The 19,929-nt window shown below is 44.2% G+C and overlaps 1 protein-coding gene across 2 annotated transcripts in view; it reads left to right on the top strand.

Moving 5' to 3' along the window:
* Positions 1–19,929, top strand: part of KALRN (kalirin RhoGEF kinase) — a 1,195,491-nt gene that overhangs the window by 554,440 nt on the left and 621,122 nt on the right. For both annotated transcript variants that reach the window (XM_029605245.1, XM_029605240.1), the window contains exon 10: positions 1,195–1,317. In XM_029605245.1, coding sequence (XP_029461105.1) covers positions 1,195–1,317 — 123 coding nt within the window. The remainder of the gene's footprint in view (positions 1–1,194; positions 1,318–19,929) is intronic.

Consider the following 19,929-nt stretch of genomic DNA (forward strand, 5'->3'; position numbering starts at 1 on the left):
CGATCCCTCCCCAAGACTTACGAAGATCCCTGGTGGTCCAGCGGGGTCCATTTGCCCTCCGTGCCCTCCGTGCCCGGAGGGCTCCTGACCCCCCCCAAGGCTTGCCAATAATCCCTGGGGGTCCAGCAAGGGTCCGAAAGCGATTTCGTTTTCGGCTGCCAGTAACCAAAATGGCGCCGATAGCCTTTGCCCATACTATGTCACAGAGGCTTTCGGCGCCATTGGTCAGCTCCTGTCACATGATAGGAGCACAAGATGGCGCCGATGGCCATGTGACAGGGGCTGACCAATAGCGCCGAAAGCCCCTGTGACATGGTAGTTCGGGCTATTCGGCACCATTTTGAGGCGCACGGCTTGCAGCACAGCACACCGGGCACGGAGGGCACGGAGGGCAAATGGACCCCGCTGGACCACCAGGGATCTTCGTAAGTCTTGGGGAGGGATCGGGATGGGGGGGGGGGGGGTTTGTTATATATGTACGAAAATGCTTAAAAATGTTTTTAAATGCTTGGGGTGGTTTTTTTTTTACTTCGTTACCGATTCGTTTTTCGGTCCGGTTTCGGGTTTCTCGTTTCGTTTTCGGGCAAACGAACCGAAAACGAAACGAGAAGACCCGAATTATACCACGAAGTATTCGAACCGAAAAACGACCCGGTAGAAAAAAACGAAGCACATCTCTAGTTAGTATAGCTGTGTTTAAAAAAGGATTGGATAAGTTCTTGGAGGAGAAGTCCATTACCTGCTATTAAGTTCACTTAGAGAATAGCCACTGCCATTAGCAATGGTTACATGGAATAGACTTAGTTTTTGGGTACTTGCCAGGTTCTTATGGCCTGGATTGGCCACTGTTGGAAACAGGATGCTGGGCTTGATGGACCCTTGGTCTGACCCAGTATGGCATTTTCTTATGTTCTTATGTTCTTAACAGCTGGATCAAGTTTCGAATGCTAATAGTGCAACGTAGATAAGCAATATCTTAATGGTTTAAATTGCATATTCTAAAGAATAAACCTATGATCATAAACGCAACGTGTGTCTGAAATGTTTTCAAAGCAAAATGCCACAGTTTGGATGTGCTGTAAAGGTAAGGAGAAGAAGGGGTTTTTTTGTGTTTGACATGGTTCCATGGTCAGCCTCATGTGTTTCTTTTGTTTTGTACATCATCACCCAATGTCCCATTTTTCTCTCCTGCAGGTGCTGGACTGGATTGAGAACCATGGAGAAGCTTTTCTTAGCAAACACACTGGCGTGGGAAAGTCCCTTCACCGAGCTCGGGCCCTTCAGAAAAGGCATGATGATTTTGAAGAGGTAGCCCAGGTAGGATGCACAGTTCCATCTCTAACATGTCTCCAGGAACAGCCCACCCTCTGTCCATCACCCTTCCTCCCGTGCACCACTTCAACCTAGCTAAACACCAAGAGAAGAGTGCTAAGGTATAGATAGCACTGTCTACCTTTGTAGGACTAAGCCGACATAACTTTTAAATATATGCTAATTTCATGTATACTTTACTGAAGAGAATCACATAAGTGCTTGGTTGTGGTATGTGTGGCAACGTGCGAATCCAAGTTGTGGTCTGTCGTCCACAGTGGTTAAAGGAATCGGGACACGGCGCTAACGTGTCGATGCAGTGGATAGCACCTGCAGCAGCTCTGCCCATTTATGACCTTCCCATATTGACGTGAGCTGTTTGAGTTGACTTGAGATAACAGTGTATTGTGAGAACCAGACTTGCAAAGTGACTTAGGTACCCATCCCTAGTCAGAAAAACTAGGTTGATCCCGGCTCACAGTCTGTGCTCTTAAGAATCAAGCCATATTCACTAATATATTTCAGTGGGATGTGAAGAGTGCACTAAAACACAAAACTCGATGCTAAAGAAACACGACATCCTTAAAGTATCAACTGCCGCCATAATATTCTAAGCACCTTACGCGTGCTGTGGAAGAGTTGCCCTGCATTCTTCCTGCATTGCCATGGCTGTGGGTATTTGCATGTAAGCCCCTACCCCCATCCTTTTATCAGGTGCAGAGACTCCTGTAGGAGTGCCAAGACCACATTGTGAGCCATGTTGTTTAGGTTCTTTTCCTGACAAGGAGGAAAAGGAAGGATTTTCTAGGCCTTTAAGCATAAAAGGTTTTTCAGCAAACTCTCAAATAAAAAAAAAAATCCCACAAACCCCAATTTGGGAGTGGTCAAAAAATAAATCCTTTGCTGGTAACGGGATGGAAATACATTTCTTAGCAGTTGGTATACAGGTTCTGGTGAAAGGCATACAGAAAACAAAGGTGATGCAGTGCGCAAACTACCCATTAGCAGAAGTACTCTTGGGAGATGGGACACACCCTGTGCTTTATGTTTCTTGATACCAGTGGCATTGATCTCCTCCTGTGGTAGGACACACTGAAAGTTCTCCCGATAATCTTCAGATGAGCCTCTGTTGACAGCACTTTCAACAGCAACTCTGCAGCAGTGTCACTCGCTTGGCAGGCCTTGTTCCTGACAAAGGGTTGCCAACAGGTTCCACATTTTCAGGATGGGTCGATCCAGGCCTGATTTTACCCCATGGCATGCCGGGACTTGTAGTTATGACATCCCTTAGAGAAGCAACCCGTTGAAGGTGATTCTGGCGTGGTCTCCGTGGGATGCAGAAATTGCAAATGTTCTGTTTAGTTTTGGGCATGAGGAGGCAGTTATCTTTATGCCTTCAAATAGATCTCTTAGACAAGCAAGACTACAAGTCCCTGCATGCAGTGGGGACTTGTAAAACCAGGACCGGATTAGGTTGTCTTGAAAATCTGGATCCAGTTGGCATCCCTGTGGACCTGATTCCAAACAAGCAGCTCCACTTCTGAAGATACTGTAGGCACTCTTGAATGAAATCAGAGTTATGGCACTAACTCCTCTTTCATCTGCTTTAGCTTCTGCGTCTTCTTAATCTTAGTACCTCCTTAGACCCTAAGAGACTCTCCACTCCTGGGTACCTGAGAGCTCCTCCCTTGAGCCTCAGCACACTCCTGTCACCTCACTCAGCACAGGATAGGAGAGAAGAACACGAGCCAAAGTAGGTTCCTTTAGAAGATACTTCCCCCATTATGGACTGTCAGAACACTCTGCGCTCCTACTCTGATCTCACACATGCAGCGTCGGTGAAGATTCTGAGGAATTATATATAGCAAGGGACATTTTGGTGACATCCTGTCAGGTGAAATGAGAAATAACAGAATGGTTTGTTACTTATTCTCCACTGATTGCAGCTAGAATCATATCTGTGGAAGTGGGAGGATAAAGCCATTTTAGTGCTTCTTGAAAAGTTAATGACTTGTTAATCTGATTTCCTTTGGAAATGATAAAAGAGGAAGTGAAAAAGAAGCATGATGTATTTATTGATTTAAAGCCTAGGATTCTTTTTTTTTTTGCATTCTTATGTCTCAGAAGATCAGTCTAGATTTTGCTAATGTGCCTTAAGAACATAAGAATTACCATACTCGGTCAGACCGAGGGTCCATCAAGCCCAGTACCCTATTTTCAATAGTGGCCAATCCAGGTCCCAAATACCTGGCAAGATCCCAAACAGCAGATAGATCCCATGCTGCTAACACCAGAGATGATAAGAAACTTTCCCCAAGTCTACCTGGTTAAAAACAATTTATGGACTTCTCCAGGAACTTGTCCAAATCTTTTTTTAAACCCAGCTATGCTAACTGCTTTAATCACATCTTCCGGCAATGAAGTATTTTTATATTTTGAAACTGTAAATAACCGATTCACATTTAACCATTCTATTCCACTCATAATTTTATAGATCTCTATCACATCCCCTCTCCAGCCATCTCTTCCACAAACGAAAGAGCTTTTCCTCATAGTGGAACTATTCCATCCCCTTTATCATTTTGATCACCCTTCTCTGTACCTTTTCTAATTTTGCTATATATTGTTTTGAGATGCGGTGATCAGAATTGCACAGGGTGCTCTAGGTATGGTCTCACTATAGAGCGATACAGAGGTATTATGATATTCTTCATTTTATTCTCCATTCCTTTCCTAATAATTCCTAACATTCTGTTTGCTATTTTGACCGCTGCCACACATTGAGCCAATGATTTCAAAGCATTGTCCACGATGACGCCCATAGACTTTTCCTGGATAATGCTTAGTATGGAACTTGTCATGTAACTACAATGTGGGTAACTTTTCCCTATGGGCATCACTTTGCACTTGTCCACATTAAATTTCATTTGGATGCCCAATCTTCTAGTCTTCCAAGGTCCTTCTGCAATTTGTCACAGTGCACTTGCAATTTAACAACTCAGAATAATTTTGTGTCATCTGCAAATCTGATCACCTCACTCAATGTTTCCTTTTCCAGACCATTTATAAATATATTAAAAAGATCCAGTCCCAATACAGATCCCAGAGGCACTCTACTGTTTACTTTTCTCCACTTAGAAAACTGACCAGTTAGTCCTAATCGCTGTTTCCTGTCTTTTAACCAGTTTGCAATCCACGATAGGTCATCACTTCCTATCTCAAATGCCTTCTGAAAATCCAAATACACTTTATCCGCTGGCTCCATCATTATCCACATGTTTATTAACCTCTTCAAAAATGTAGCAGATTTGTGAGGCAAGACTTCCCTTGTGTAAATCCATGCTGGCTGTGCACTATTAAACTGTGTCTTCCTATATGTTCTCGGATTTTGTTTTTTAGAATAGTTTCTATGATTATTCTCGGCACTGAAGTCAGCCTCACCAGTCTATAGTTGCCAGGACCACCCCTGTAGCCCTTTTTAAAGATCAGTGTTCCATTGGCCAGCTTCCAGTCTTCAAGTACAATAGGAAAAAGGTTACAAATTACTAGCAATAGATCTGCAATTTCATTTTTTAGTTCTTTCAGAGCTCTGGGGTGTAAAACATCTGGTCCAGGCAATTTGCTACTCTTTAGTTTGTAAATCTGCCCTATTACATCTTCCAGGTTCACCATGGCTTGCATCAGTTCTTCCAAATCATCACCATTAAATATCGTTTCCGGCATAGGTATCTCCCCAACATCCTTTTTAGTAAACACTGCAGCAAAGAATTCATTTAGTCTTTCTGCTAAGGCCTTGTCTTCCCTAAGTGCCCCTTTAACTGCTCAATGATTTAACGGTCCAACTGAATCCCTAACAGGCTTCCTGCTTCGGATATAGTTTTTAAAGTTTTTATTTTAAGTTTTTGCATCTACAGCCAGCTTTTAAAAATATCGTTTAGCCTGCCTTATCAGTGTTTTACATCTAACTTGCCATTACTTAAGCTTTTTCCTATTTTCTTCAGATGGATCCTTTCTCCATTTTTTGAAAGATGTGGAGGAATAGTCTAGTGGTTAGAAAAGTGACCTTGGGCAAGTCACTTTACCCTCCATTGCCTCAGGTACAAAATTAGATTGTAAGCCCTCTGGGGATAGGGGAATACCTGCAGTACCTGAATGTAATCTGTGCTGAAAAGCAGAATATCAACATAGTTAAAATAGCCTCTTTCAACCTCACCTTTTAACCATGCTGGCAATCAATTGATCTTCCTTCCACCTTTTTTTTAATGCATGGAATACATCTGGGCTGAGCTTCCAATATGGCATTTGTAAATAATGCCCAAGCCTGATGTAAACTTTTAACCTTTGTAGAGGCATCTTTAGTTTTTTTCTGTCTTCCTCATTTTATCTCCCTTTTGAAAGTTAAATGCTAGAGCAATAGCTGTACTTAATGTCCTTGCTAAATTCTGTTAGCATTTCTTCATTCGTCTGTTCATTTTGGCTAGGCAGATATTTTATTTATTTATTTATTTAACATTTTTTTATATACCGAGGTTCTAGTAACAATGTTACTAATCACTTCGGTTTACATATAACATTGGAATGACTTAACATGTGTGTCTTACATAGAACAGGAAAATGAACTTGGAGAAAATTGAAATAAATAACATTATAAAACAACAAATTAAATAACAGCAATCTTATATACAGATAGTAGCATGCTCCCATTGCTTTACTATTCCCCATCATGCATGGAATTTCCACCCATAAAGATTCCACAGTGCATTCAGTCTCCTGCAGGATCTTGATCCGTTTGGACTCTGTGCTATCCCTAACATAAAGAACCAACCACCCTCCAAGTTGATCCACCCAGTCATTGTGATGTAAGGTATGGAACTAACCCATTGGATATCCTCCTTCCACCAGGTCTGTGAGATGCCGATTATGTCTGTCTATCTCTTCATTCGGTATTATGCATTCTAACTCTCCCATCTTACTTTTCAGACTTCTAGCATTAGCATACAGGCAATCCAAGGTACATTTTTTTATTTATTTATACAACTTTCCTAGCAATTAACAGGGATAACGTGGAATCTTTAAACTCAATCTGTTCTTTACTTATAGGCACATGGGCTGGTTTTTTTGAGCTCATCCAACTAAAATAAGCAAATGCTATATCTTATATATCTCTCTCCGCAAGTTAGATGATGTTTCAAAGGCATTTCAGTACCAGTCGTTTGATCTCCCATTTGGTAAAAGACATCAATTGTTATTACCAGCTCATTGGTATCTGTATTAGTCTGCAGAATTTGATCTTCCCAGGGACACCGAATGTTCCTTGGGGGTCATCCCCGCTCTTATATCAGCACATTGGTGCCAGGAAGTGTTAGGAATGAGGGAGCAAATGGTAATAGTCTCATGCCTTTGTACAATCTTTGTACTTAAATTATATGCAAAATATTGATTCATCCTTATCAATCACTGGAGTCTGTTCTGATCCATAGGTGGCTATTCGTGGTACAAAGCCTTCCGGGGATCTAACTAGTTACCTAAAATTATCCTTAAACACTGTTATGGTTTTGAGGTGTTTGGTGGATTCTTGGGTGCTACAGCGATGGCCACTCCCACGGGGAGGAGCCCCGCGAGGAACTGTAGTACCAGGCTAGACTCAGAATGCACAGACACAGAGTTAAGTTTTATTATGCAGCTTGTAGTAGCCACCAGAGGTGGCAGTAGTGAGTAGATCCTTGCAGCAGCAGTCTGGGGTCCTCGGCTGAGGAGACCCCTTCCGCAATGGTGGTGGAGGGAACTCCGATGCAGGTTACCAAAGTAGATGACACAGGCCCTCGAGGAGCGAGTACCTGGATACCGGATAGGTACCTGGAAATAAGCATAGAGCCCCCCTGAGGAGCGGGTACTCAAGTTAGCAGAACCCCGAAGGGTAGAGAGAGCTTCCAGCGGCAGCAGGAAGTGGCAGAGCAGCTTAGACCGGACAGGTCCAATCCTTGCTAACTCAGTCAGTCAGCAAATAGAGCAGGCTAAATACCAGGATGGCGTGACATCAGATGAGGGGGACACCCCCGAGGTTTGCGCCAATTCCGGAATAAAGACGTGAGTGGCGCTCAGGTGAATCATGGGGGAATGCCTTGCCATAGCCGTTCCGGGGACGCTGGAGGGTGCGGCTAGCAGACGCGGCGGTCGCCATCTTCCCAAGGCTGGTGGAGAAAGCGAATAAAGAGGTGAGGCAAGTGGGACGAAGCCGTCCGAGTCCAACGGACGCAACACACACTCCCCTAAACTTTAAGTCCTAAAATTACCCAGCGAAACAGTACTTATTTATCCTTTTCAGCCACCAGCAAAATCTTCTGCCCTCGATATTCTCTCAAGATTGAAGATTACTGAGCTCTTTCTCTCCTATTTATCTTGTGCTTCAAAGGCAAATTACTGCCAACAAAACCCCTATGATGATACCTCAGTTACAGGCCGATACAGTGAAGTGCGGCCGCAGTTACCCTGCTTCTAACCCGCTTTCTACTCACAATTTGGCCGCATTAGTCCTACCTGCGATTCACTATCCCTTTTAACCCATCCTTACCGCCTCTTTAAATCAGCGGGTAACCCTTTCCGCCCGCGGCATGTATATGAGATGTAAACGATCGGATTAGCTATTCCCTCCCATACAATAACGCGCTCCCCGATTATCGCTTTTTTAAACCTGCAGTTTTGCCGCGCGTTTAACCTGCTAATTTACCGCCTACCCCTACCCCTGCGTTAGTGTGGAGCGTCAGGCAAGCCGAGACGAAATTTCACGGGCCACGGAGCAGCCCCAGCCAGCCCCCGCTTCACTGCCTGACCCCCTAACTCCCCGGGACAAGACCGAAGTGAATCGGGCAAACTTTCCGCCAGCCCCCGCTCACTTGCCCTGGCCGCGTCCATCTCCCGCGCTGACAGCTCCGGAGCAGCCCCGGTCCTCTCTCCCCTCCTCCAGGGGACAGCCGGCGGCGAGAGCGGCTTCAGCAGCCCAGGGCGGATCGGGCGCTCCCCATGGCTCCCTATTCTCTAAAACGTAATGAGTGCACGCCATGACATCAGACGTCCAGCCGGGCACTCAGGTCATGGTGTGCGGCGTCCAAGGTCATGAGAGTTAGGGGGTCAGGCAGTGAAGCGGGGCTGGCTGGGGCTGCTTGGGAGCTGTCAGCGCGGGACATGGACGCGGCCAGGGCAGGTGAGCGGGGGCTGGCAGAAAGTTTGGGGGGAGTTAGGGGGTCAGTCAGCCCTTCTCCTGTATCCACTTCCTGGTACCTGTCATTTGAAATGACAGGTACCAGCACACCCACCCGCTTCCTGGACGCGCGTTGGACGCGGCTTGCATTTGCATGCCATTTAAATACAGTATCGAGCGGTATGTGTTTCAAACTGTGCGTGCGGCAAACGCGGGTGCGCCCGGCACTAACGCACCCCTTTCTACCGCACCTTACTGTATCGGCCTGTTAATTTGTCAGAATGACTGTCTGCTAGTGTTCCTGTATAACAATTTTGATACCTATTCAGATCATTGTCAGTTCTCTCACACCTTTTCAAAGCAAGGTATCTAGGTTTCCTCTCTTTTAATCAGGCTCACACACACTAAAAAATGACCTACCTTTCCTTTTTAATTAAGCACATAAATTAAAGATCAATTTGCCCCCCCCCAAACTTTACGTCCCAGAATTACTCAGCAAAGCAATACTTATTGATTCTCTTCAGCCACCAACAAAATATTCTTCTGCTCTCAACACTCCCTCAGGATTTATGCCATAGTGGCGGAGATTTATATTCTCATGTAATGTCTCTCCTAGTTCATGGCCTTAGTGCGAGATGAGAGCATGGTAACATTCATTTGTTTTGCCCAGAGTTTGGTTTATGATGTACACTTGATTTTCTGCTGAAAGACTTTCTTGACGTCTCTCCTCTTCAGTAAGAGGGTTGGTGCGTAAGCTGACTTCTGACAAAAATTACACCTCCACTGGCTTAATTAACTGCCCCATGCCATTTAAGAGTAATGCCTATATGGATTTTTTAGAAATCAAAATGAAGAGCGTTTCTGAAAACTTTGAAAGAATTCCTCAGTGGTTTGACCTGATCCTTAAACTTTTTGAAGTAAAATGGGATTCATTCCAGGAAGTTTGTGAACATGACATTACTACTATCATTTCAAAAACAAATCCATCATTTTGTCCTTTGAATTCTTGTAGTGTTGCCCTGCTAAAAACAATAAGAGATATGGTTTCCCCTTTTTCAGTATCATTGGTTAACCTGTCATTCACAGAAGGTTAGCTTCCAGATCCTTCCTCCCTAGCAGATTATAGGCCCATTTCATGTACTGGATTTCTCACCAGATTTAGGCCTAGATTCATCAACATGCGATAAATTTTCACCCTAGCTTGATAGTACCCTGGTAGAGAGTCCATCAAGCTAGGGCGAGAGAACATTGTAGACATCTCATCTTTGTGTGTCCTTCCTCCCTCAAATTCATGCCAAATCTTCACTGATGTGTACTGTGCTGTTTTACATGCACAGTGAGACATTCAAACTGGCCCCAAAACCCTAGGCCACCACCAAAACCTCACCTCAAGTTACTAGCTTGCCCTCCTATAGTGGTATATATAGATGACAATTATGTGTCCCATCCCAGAGGCGCTCTCACTCTCTCTCACACATAAATTTTGCAAATTTGCATGCAGAATGCAATAAATAACACGTGGTTTGGTGATGTGTTGCGTCCATCAGTCTACGATGGCTTCGCCCCGCCTACCTCTTTCTACTTGCGGCTCCTCCCGCTCACCTTGGACTGATGGCTGCCGCGGCGTCTGCTTGCCGACCTCTCCGGTGTCCCCAGACTGGCTTTGGTGCTGCCTCCCACCATTCTCCTTCAAGGTACCTCTAGGGCGCGCGCGCGTACGCCGCCCTTATCTTTATTTCCACGTTGGCGTGAACCACAGGGGCGTCCCCCTGATCTGACGTCACGACTCCAGGGTATATCTGCCTACTTCATTTGCTGGCTCGTTGAGTTAGCAATGGGACTCTTACGGATGGGATTCGCTCTCCGTTCCTAAGCTACTCTGCCACTCCAGCTCTAACCGGAACTCTTCAGGACTCTTACAGATGGGATTCACTCTCCGTACCTAAGCTACTCTGCCACTCCAGCTCTAACCGGAACTCTTCAGGACTCTTACGGATAGGATTCGCTCTCCGTTCCTAAGCTACTCTGCCACTCCAGCTCTAACCAGAACTCTTCAGGACTCTTACAGATGGGATTCACTCTCCGTACCTAAGCTACTCTGCCACTCCAGCTCTAACCAGAACTCTTCAGGACTCTTACAGATGGGATTCGCTCTCCGTTCCTAAGCTACACTGCCATTCCAGCTCTAACCGGAACTCTTCAGGACTCTTACGGATAGGATTCACTCTCCGTACCTAAGCTACTCTGCCACTCTAGCTCTTCTGGAACTCTTACTACCCTTCGGGGTCACTAACGGGATACCCGCTCCTCAGGGGCCTCTCTGCTTCTTTCAGGTGCTATCAGGAAACCGGTACTCGCTCCTCGAGGGCCCATGTTCCCTGTGTCGCTGCCTGCTACTTCTACCCTTCTACTTGGAAGAACTAACTACAGTCATCATCTGTGAGTTCAGTAACATCTCTCTCTACAGTACAGCTTCGCCGGAACCAGGTACTCGCTCCTCAAAGTCCTGCCCTCCACTCCAGTGCCAGACCTCTCATCCAGTGGAATCTCTGCTGCTGCTAGTGAGTACAACGCTACTGAGTCTCTCTAAGCTAAAGGATCAGGTACTCGCTCCTCGAGGGCCTGCTCTCCCTGTCTCGGAGCTCTCCTATTCTACTTGGGACTCTGAATGCTAATTCTATTGTGTACTCATAACTCTCAGTCTCTTTCCACTACAGCACCACTTCCAGAGGATCTGCTTCCAGCGTTCTGGGAGAGACGTGCCCAGCCGGGCTCTACAACCACTACTCACTACTGCCACCTCTGGTGGTTCCAAATACTGTTTAATAAAAGATTCAAATCTGTGTTTGTCCGGAGTTTAGCCTGACACTGTGGTCCCTCACGGGACTGCCCCCCGTGGGCATGGTCAACTGCCACAGTGACCAAGGATCCACCCAAACACCAATAACCATAACATGATGGCACGGGCATTAGAGCCCTATCGCCTGCTATAACAGCCTAATGCATTTTGATGAATGACCCTGTTATTGAATCTGCTGCACTGAAGCAGTTATCAGAATTCATAGAGGATCATAATGTACTTGATCAGTTTCAGTTTGGCTTTCGGCGATCTATGAGCACTGAAATTCTTTAACTCTGCTTGTTCGATTCTCTACGGAGAGGCTTAGAATTGGGTCCAGGGTATGCCCTAGTAATGCTTGATATGCCCTCAGAAATTTTATACCGTGGATCATATGATATTACTGTATAAGCTGAGAGAGGTCAGGATAGCTGGGACTGTCTGGAACTGGTTCAAGTCCTACTTAACGTTCCGCAGGATTCTGCACCTTCGGCACTTTTATTTGACATCTGTTTTAACACCAGTGTGCCGTTTGCTTTCAGCGCTTTGCACTGGTTATCGGATTTCTGCAGATGATGTGCAGGTCTATATCCCCCTGGCTGTGTCTTGGTCTGAGACTTCTAGGCTGATTGCATTATGTGTAAATTCTATTAAACAGTGGCTTAGCCTCAACAGACTCGCTTTAAATCTAGCTAAGACCGAGATTGTTGTGATTCATTGCAGTACCTCGGTGGACATTTCACAGTCTATTCAAGTTGGAGCTGAAAGCATCCGGATCTCCTCATATGCCCATAGCTTAAGGGCTATTGTTATTCAAGATTATCCCATATTCCTCAAATCAAATCTGTTGTTCCAGCTGGCTTTTATAAACTACGGCTCTTAAGGGATCTTAAGCCACTTTTACTTCCTGGTAACTTTCGTGCAGTGGTACAGACTTTTTTTTATTTGCGATGTTAGATTACTGCAGATCTCTGTACCTGAGGATCCCCTATCCTCAATCGAACTTTTGCAATTGCTGCAGAATGCAGCAGAAAGACTGATTAAGGGCCACAAAAAAAGTGATCACACCTCACCGGTCCTTGTGGATCTTCATTGGCTACCAGTGTTCTGGGTTCAGACCGTGCCCACTGGCATTCTGTCCAGGGGCTCTGACCTGGCGGCTGTTCCCACTGAGGTCTACACTGGGGGCTACCTGAGGGGCTTATCTCGGGGGCTTACCCAATATAAACACACACAATTACTGGGATTATACCTGGGGGCTTGAACCCAGGAGCCTACTCTGTACACAAACTTTGATTCAGTACATCACAGTTCCAGGTACTTAGGAAAGTACGTTTTTTTGAGCAATAGGATAGAACAAATAAAATCGGATCATACCGAAAAAGTAATAGTAGATAATAACAATTGCTATATATATATATATACATATATATATATATATATATAAAATAGCAATGTTTCCAAAAGGTCAGCCTGTGCTATCATATCCGGAAGCACGCTCTCCCTCTCTCTCTCTCTCTCTAGCTGTTATTTCTCCTTAAACACTAAATGTTTGGGAAAAGCAGCGATGTTCCCTCCTTCTGAGTTCTTATCAATTTCAGGTGCAGCTGTGTGGCCTTCGCTCTCTCTCAGGCTTTAGGCTAGAAATTAATTGCTTGCTTTCTCATCGTAGACCTACTGGTATAACTATAATAAACAGATTCTTGGCTGTTCATAAGCATTATACAGCGCAAAACAGTAAATAGGAGTTCAATCAGGGGTTGGACTGTAGCCTTCGGACCAGTCTGTGTCTGGGTGAGAACTCTGAATCTACACGGCTCAACCTCCACACACATCCTCAGCCAAAGTAGCAAAAACATGACTCCCACAGCCAGTTTACTCAAGAATCAAACATAAAGTAGCAATCTTAATGCACAAAACTGCTATCGATTAATTCACAACCCCTGGATTAGCGCAGTGCTGAGAGTTTACAATCCTGCCAGAACTCTGCGCCCCTCGCAAAGGGCACTTTTAGATGGCCCTTCACTAACATTGGCCAAACTGTCCAAGACCAGAGAATGTGCCTTTTCACTCGTTGCACCTACATTTTGGAACACTCTTCCTCAGGATCTAAGAATGGTCAAATGCCCCCAAAAAAGTTTAAAGCGCTTTTAAAAACTGTTTTATTCAAACATGCATTCTTTTAATGTTATTACTCTTTGAGATGGATTTCTTTTGTTTTTGTTCAGTTATTTATTTGTATTAATTCTGCGAGTAATACTGTTTGTTTTATTCAGTTTATTATGTATGTTTTACTGTAAGCTGCTGCAGGCCTCAGTATAGTTAGCTTATAAATGCAAACAAATAAATAAGAGTCCTAATTAGGTATTTCAGATGTCTTTGGATGACTTAAATATGCCATTTTTTGCCCAAGACTTATGGGTAGAAAGCACTGCGTAGGCAACATGACTAGATAGTGTAATATTACAAGAGACAGTCTGGTTTATAATTCCCCTTCCCAAAATATTGCTGCTGTTTAATATAGAAAAACCAATACAAGGCTTTTAAGTTCTCTGGCATAATATATGCAAGGCGATAAAACACACATTTTGTTTTCTTATTTTCATTTCCAGAATAAATTATATAGCAGCACTAACCAGATACAGAAAGCTGCTCCATTTAGTTAAACGAAAATATCAGTTAACCTGGCTTTCAGTTTATCTGCTCAGATTTCTTTCCCAAAATATTGCTGCTGTTAAATAGTAAAAATTAGACTTGAATTCCAAAATATTTTTTTTGGGGGGGAGAGTTGGAACCCGTATCCCAAGTTATGTAGAGGTACTGCACATAATCATGTTGAAACACCAAGCTAAGGTTTGATTGCAGAGTCATGTCGCTAGGCTGGTGCGACCTCACTGGGACCCGCAGCTGGCGCACCCACACGAGCCCCAGCCTAGAGACAGGGACAGAGCGACTTCCATAGCTGATTTCGGTACTGCAGCAGGCCTCGTTCCAGCCTATAGGCAGCCCTATCCTGTGCAAGGATGAATTGGGCAAGGTTTATTTATTTATTATAATTTTGAAAGGCGTGATGGACAGCCGATAATAAAGACATACCTTACACATTGTCCCTTTAATTTGGACTGTGTTTGACCCACGCGCAGACTCTGGATACCCCAGTGTGGTAGATCTCTATCACAGTTACAAGAGTAAAAAGAACATTAAATTATTATTATGCATTGGTATAGTGCATTCCAGAAGTATGCAGCACTGTACAGACACGTGATGGACATTCCCCTACCCCATGCAGCTTGCAATCTAATCAAGACACACGGATGAAAAACCAATACAAGGCTTTTAAGTTTCTGTGGCATTATATATGCAAGGCGATAAAACACACATTTTGTTTTCTTATTTTCATTTCCAGAATAAATTATACAGCAACACTAACCAGACACAGAAAGCTGCTCCATTTAGTTAAACGAAAATATCAGTTAACGTGGCTTTCAGTTTATCTGCTCAAATAAGGAGATCGCAAGAACAATAGAATGCATTACTAGCACCGTGACGCAGAGGGCGAAGCAGGTACTGCTGGTAGAGCAACAGATGGCAGGATAGCCCGCTCCCAGCACAGTCATTAATCGCCATGCCATTAAAACCTCTGATACATTTTGATTTTCAGAGGCCTTTCATGCCTTCCCCTTCCCTTCTTGTCTACCTAAACGAAACCAATATTGATGGACAGAATCATGATGAGAAGGGATCAAGGGGACGCGGGAGGAGGTTGAGGGTGGCCCAGCCAGCGAACAACTTCTGCATTGCAAATTTTGCAGCTGGAATTCGAGAGATGATGTTTTTTTTCTCTATTTACTCGGTGGCTTTAAATTCAGTGGCCTGCAGGTGGCGGTCTCTGAACATTAGATCGAACTCACAAGGGGTTTATCCAGATTTCGGGGATCTTAGTCAAAACAGCATAAAGCAATGGGCTGATTTACAGACGGCTACTTGTTTGGCCTTAGAGGCAGAATGCGCGGAGGAGGAATAACACTCACCTGTTCAGTACATCGCTATGGTAAATGTGAAGCTTGCTTCTTGCATTTTAGGACCTTATTTAAAACATTTTACATTCGTTTTAGAAGGTGATAGATAATGATTACTTCACAAGTCATTTTTAAGTGCGTTTTGGGACCTGCATGCCTGGAATGGTTTGGCAGGCACCCTGTCCCTCTTGTCCCATGCGTGCAGGTGGACTTACATGCATGCTTGTGTTTTTGTATGTTAGGGGTGCACATGGGAATAAGGTTTTCTTTCCTTTTCTTTATATTAATATTTGTTTTTGGCTGCTGTTCTTGCATTTCTGCATTTAGTGCATGCTAAAATGCAGAAACAGAACCAAAATTTGTCATCTTTTTTTGTGTCACTTCGGAGTGGAAATGGCCCAAGTTGTCAGCATTTTCAGTATCATTTTAAATGACCTCATGTCTCTCACGTACGTAAGGGTACATGCCAATGATATGTTAAACTTGAAACAAGGCGGCAATTATATTTGAGGGCACCCTGGTAATTAAAGGTGCTTGAGGCCAGTTTAAAGCTCTCCCTTTGACTGCACCACTACCTCTTGCTTTACTGGATATATATCTTTGGACACAGAGACGAAACCGTTCTCTTACGGAAGGTAAGTCAACAGCGAAATGAAGCGATTTTTGTTTAATAAACGATCAATGCCTATTAGGCTTTCCGATGGGTGACAGGCCAATTGATTAATGCAGCTATCGATGCGTAAGTGCTAGTTCACCGCACTCGCCAGTTTATTGATGGTTTCTTGCTCTTTGGCTAATCCTGATGCATAAGCCATACTTAGGAAACAAATCCAGGCGGGAGGTCACCTGGTAAGCACAAATCTGTTTGCTGATCTGCTTTATCCGTGAAGATAAGTCCGTGCCAGTGAAGGTCTGGATCCGGTTGTCCTGGCATAGATTTAGTTTGCACTTTGTGTTTTACCCTTGGCAGTGGTTTGTTTTTTTTATCTGTTTGCTCTTTTGTGGACGGTAGCCCAAATCATTTTTCCCCATCTGGTACAATGGTTTCCAGGTTTATAATAGCTGGGAGCTCTGGCTTTACTTTCTTGGCAATTGAGGATCCTTTGTGCCTATCCCTGATCATCTTAAATACTGATACTGTTTCATCTTCATCAATTCCCCACTGGGGGGGTGGGGAGTCTGCTTCGTACATTCCCTACTGCCAATTCCAGACTCCATTCCTTCCACCTGTCTGCATCAGGAATAGACTTCCTGAGCTGGTGCATCAGGCTCCCTTTTAAATCATAATCCCTGATTGTCCCACGTACAGCATCATTCATTTTTAACCATTTCCTTAATAAATTAAATACCCAGCGTCTCCTTCGCCCTGTATGTTTGCTTTGATTAGACTGTAAGTTCTGCTGAGCACGGGCTTCTCATATGTTTTTGTACAGCTCTACATAGGTTGAGTAGCGCTATAGAAGGCTAAGTAATAGTATTAGTACTCCCGTTTTGTGAAGCCCTGTTGGGCAGTTCTTGCCTCCCGCCAGCAGAGGGCCTTGGTGGGTCCTTTGGCCTATCCAGTTGGTCGTCTCATCTCTATGGCCCGCATTTCCTGCCGGCAGCCATCTTGTTCCTATTTGGAAGCTCATAGTCTGTATTTTCCCAGAGCTTGGTCCTAGACTTGGTCCTAACATTTTCAGTTCCTGTTTACTACTAGATTGCTTCATGTATCCAGTGTTCCTGTTTGGTCCTAGATTGCTTCGTGTATTCTATGTTCCTATTATTTATGTAGCCAGTCCTCCTGCAGTGGTTCTGTTCTGCTTCTGTGGGCACCTTAGTGTCTCCAGGATTTTCTGCAGTGATCCCTGCCCTGCTTCTGTGGGTGCCTTTACGTCTCCAGCTTTGGGTTCTACCTTGCCTTAGTGTTGCTCTTGTCCAAGTCCTGCCGGCCGCCAGCAGCTGAGGGCTCAATCCAAGGGGAAGGTAGCTGCTGCAGACAGAAGGTGCTCTGCCCCATTCCAGTTAGAGATGCCCAGTCTTGTGCTGCCTGTGCACTGCCTACTCTTGGCTTTGGGGGTCACACACGCTGTCGTCACAAGTTTTAGCCTCATTCCATAAACTCTGGTTTTAAAACTTCCTTTCCACAGAAAGCTGCTTGACATCCCGCAGCCCTGCCATGGTAGAATCAGGTTGACCTTTCCCTCTGGCTTCTGTTAAGGAATTTCTTATGGACAGAGAATCCAATGGTTACCATACTGTTTAGGAAAAGACGGTTGTCTAATATTGCAGTCGTATAGGATATCACATACTACAAAACCTACTCAAACCCATCTAATGCTGCTAGACAAAATGCAGTGCCTCAGTCTTTCATAGATTTACATACTGGTTGTGGAGTCCACTAGCAGAGAGTGAATGACCAATTAATGAAACACAGGGTAGAGCTCCCGTCAAAGGATTTAATGGAGGCTAACCAAGCAGGTATGAAACCGAAGGGACCTGCTGGCTCACTCTTCTTGTTAATAGTTCATCCAGCAGCTCTCAGCTCAGAACATGGACTGTGTTGGACCGTGCTGTGGTTGAGCACATTCTGATTGCAGTCTCCAGTTCTGCTTCCGAGACAGCTGGGATGTACTTTTTTTTTCTCGCAAAATATTTTTATGAATTTAATTCTGCATGAACTGGTACTGCAGGTAATTAGCCAGTGGGTCCCTCCCCTCCGAGTCCATCCTCCACCCCCTTCTTCAATGTGAAATGTAAGTTTTTCACAGGGCATGAGCAAGACAGGAGAGGAATGGAAGACAGGAAAAGAATGACGGAGAGAAAGAGATGAAAGAGGAGACGCACCTGGGCACTTTAAAAATAAATCTGTCTTCACAAATGATTCTGTGCCTCTCTTTAATACACATTGGCAAGGATATTTTAAAGTAAAGGAAAATCCTAGTGTCAAAACTCATTTGTGTTTACTCAGGTTGAACATTTAAGTCAATTTGTTGAGTCACGATTACCTGCAACTTCATCCCCAGTTGAACCTTGAAGGATAGGGATTAGAAATAGTTCAATTGCAATGCGGTGCTGATTATCTTATTATTATGTTTTCCTTTTTGTAAAATATTCTTCTCTTGTTTCAGTCAAAGTGGTCTCAGACTTAAATTTTATGTTTTCTTTATAATTTGATTAAGATTAATCAGTTTTTCTTTATTATGTCTTACCAAACAGAGGTAATGTTTATTGATAAGAAACATATTTAAGAGAGTTTTTGGTGTCTCTGCTAGGTAAAACAATGTTACAATACATAAAATGTATTTTGAATTATATAAGATTATGAAAATGGAAAATACTTAATAAACAAATAATTAAAAAAAAAAAAATAAATAAAAAAATAAATCTGTCTTCCTGCGCACCAGGCAAATGCATTTCCAAGCAGCAGAGTCCCCGAAGACAAAGATTTTTGCACAGTTTATATGCATTTTATGAGTACATGAGAACACACATGAAAATGCTAGGAGATCTACCATTAGGAGCGCAAAGACTTCAAAAGAAAACCCCTCCTCATTTTATGAGAATCCCCATATACTAAATTCACGTTGCTGTTTTCTCTCTTAATTCCATTTTAATTTTTTTTTTTTTTTTCAAAAGATCTTTTTAGTCATCACTTCTTGTCCAAGGTCTTCATATTTCAGGTCCTCTGTTTCTTGAAAGGACTCACCCCTCAAGAGCCTGCTCAGTTTAGAGTGACCGTGCTATTTAGCTTCCCCTCGGTGAGTAACAGGCACGCATTACACGGGTAGCACCGGTCCAAGTTAGTATTAAATAGCGCTCAGTTAGCGAGCACTCGGTAAATGTCTCGGGCGAGCATACCAAGCCATTACTAGGCACGTGCTGAAACCCTCGTTTGCATATAACATCCCTTCATTTGCATCTGCAGGCACATTTTTCTGGACCTCTTTAATGTACATGGTAAGGCCTTCCTGTATGGCGTGCTACGTTTAGCGAGCACATGAGGGCCTAGGCATGCATTCTAAAGTTTATTGCACAGGCCCCTTGGAGTCAACGGTAGACAGGGAACTGTGGCTTATGGCCCCTCCCCAAGGACTGTCTTCTGCAATGTCTGGCTGGGTTGGAAAGAGGCATACAAGTAAGGGGGAGCAGTTGCAAATGAAGATTCATGGCCTCAGTAGAGGCTGGAGCCAGAAGAGGAGGAGACATCTGCTCTAGGCTAAGAACAGAAGTGAGCACAGTTAGGGCTTAAATTCAGCAGGAGCTGTCCAGAGCTGATCTCCAAATATTTTCAGACCTTGACTCAATGCACTCCAAGGTTGCACTGCCTCAAGGAGGCGGTGGCCTTATCCGAGCCCTGCCGTACGTCAACAACAGATACTGCCCTTCACAGCCGCCCCCCCCCCCCCCCCGTGCCTGGGGTAGGATAAGGTGGCAGGGCCCAGCCTGCACAGAAGATGCCTTTCTAAAGCCAGTACACCATTCTGCCTCGGTGCCCACGTTATAAAGTTGTTTGCAAACTGCTTATGGTCTTGCATGCGCGCAGATCAGGAAGGCAAGCAGACAGCCTGAGAGAGAAAGAG

Source organism: Rhinatrema bivittatum, chromosome 6 (assembly GCF_901001135.1).
Source record: "Rhinatrema bivittatum chromosome 6, aRhiBiv1.1, whole genome shotgun sequence".
NCBI lineage: Eukaryota > Metazoa > Chordata > Amphibia > Gymnophiona > Rhinatrematidae > Rhinatrema > Rhinatrema bivittatum.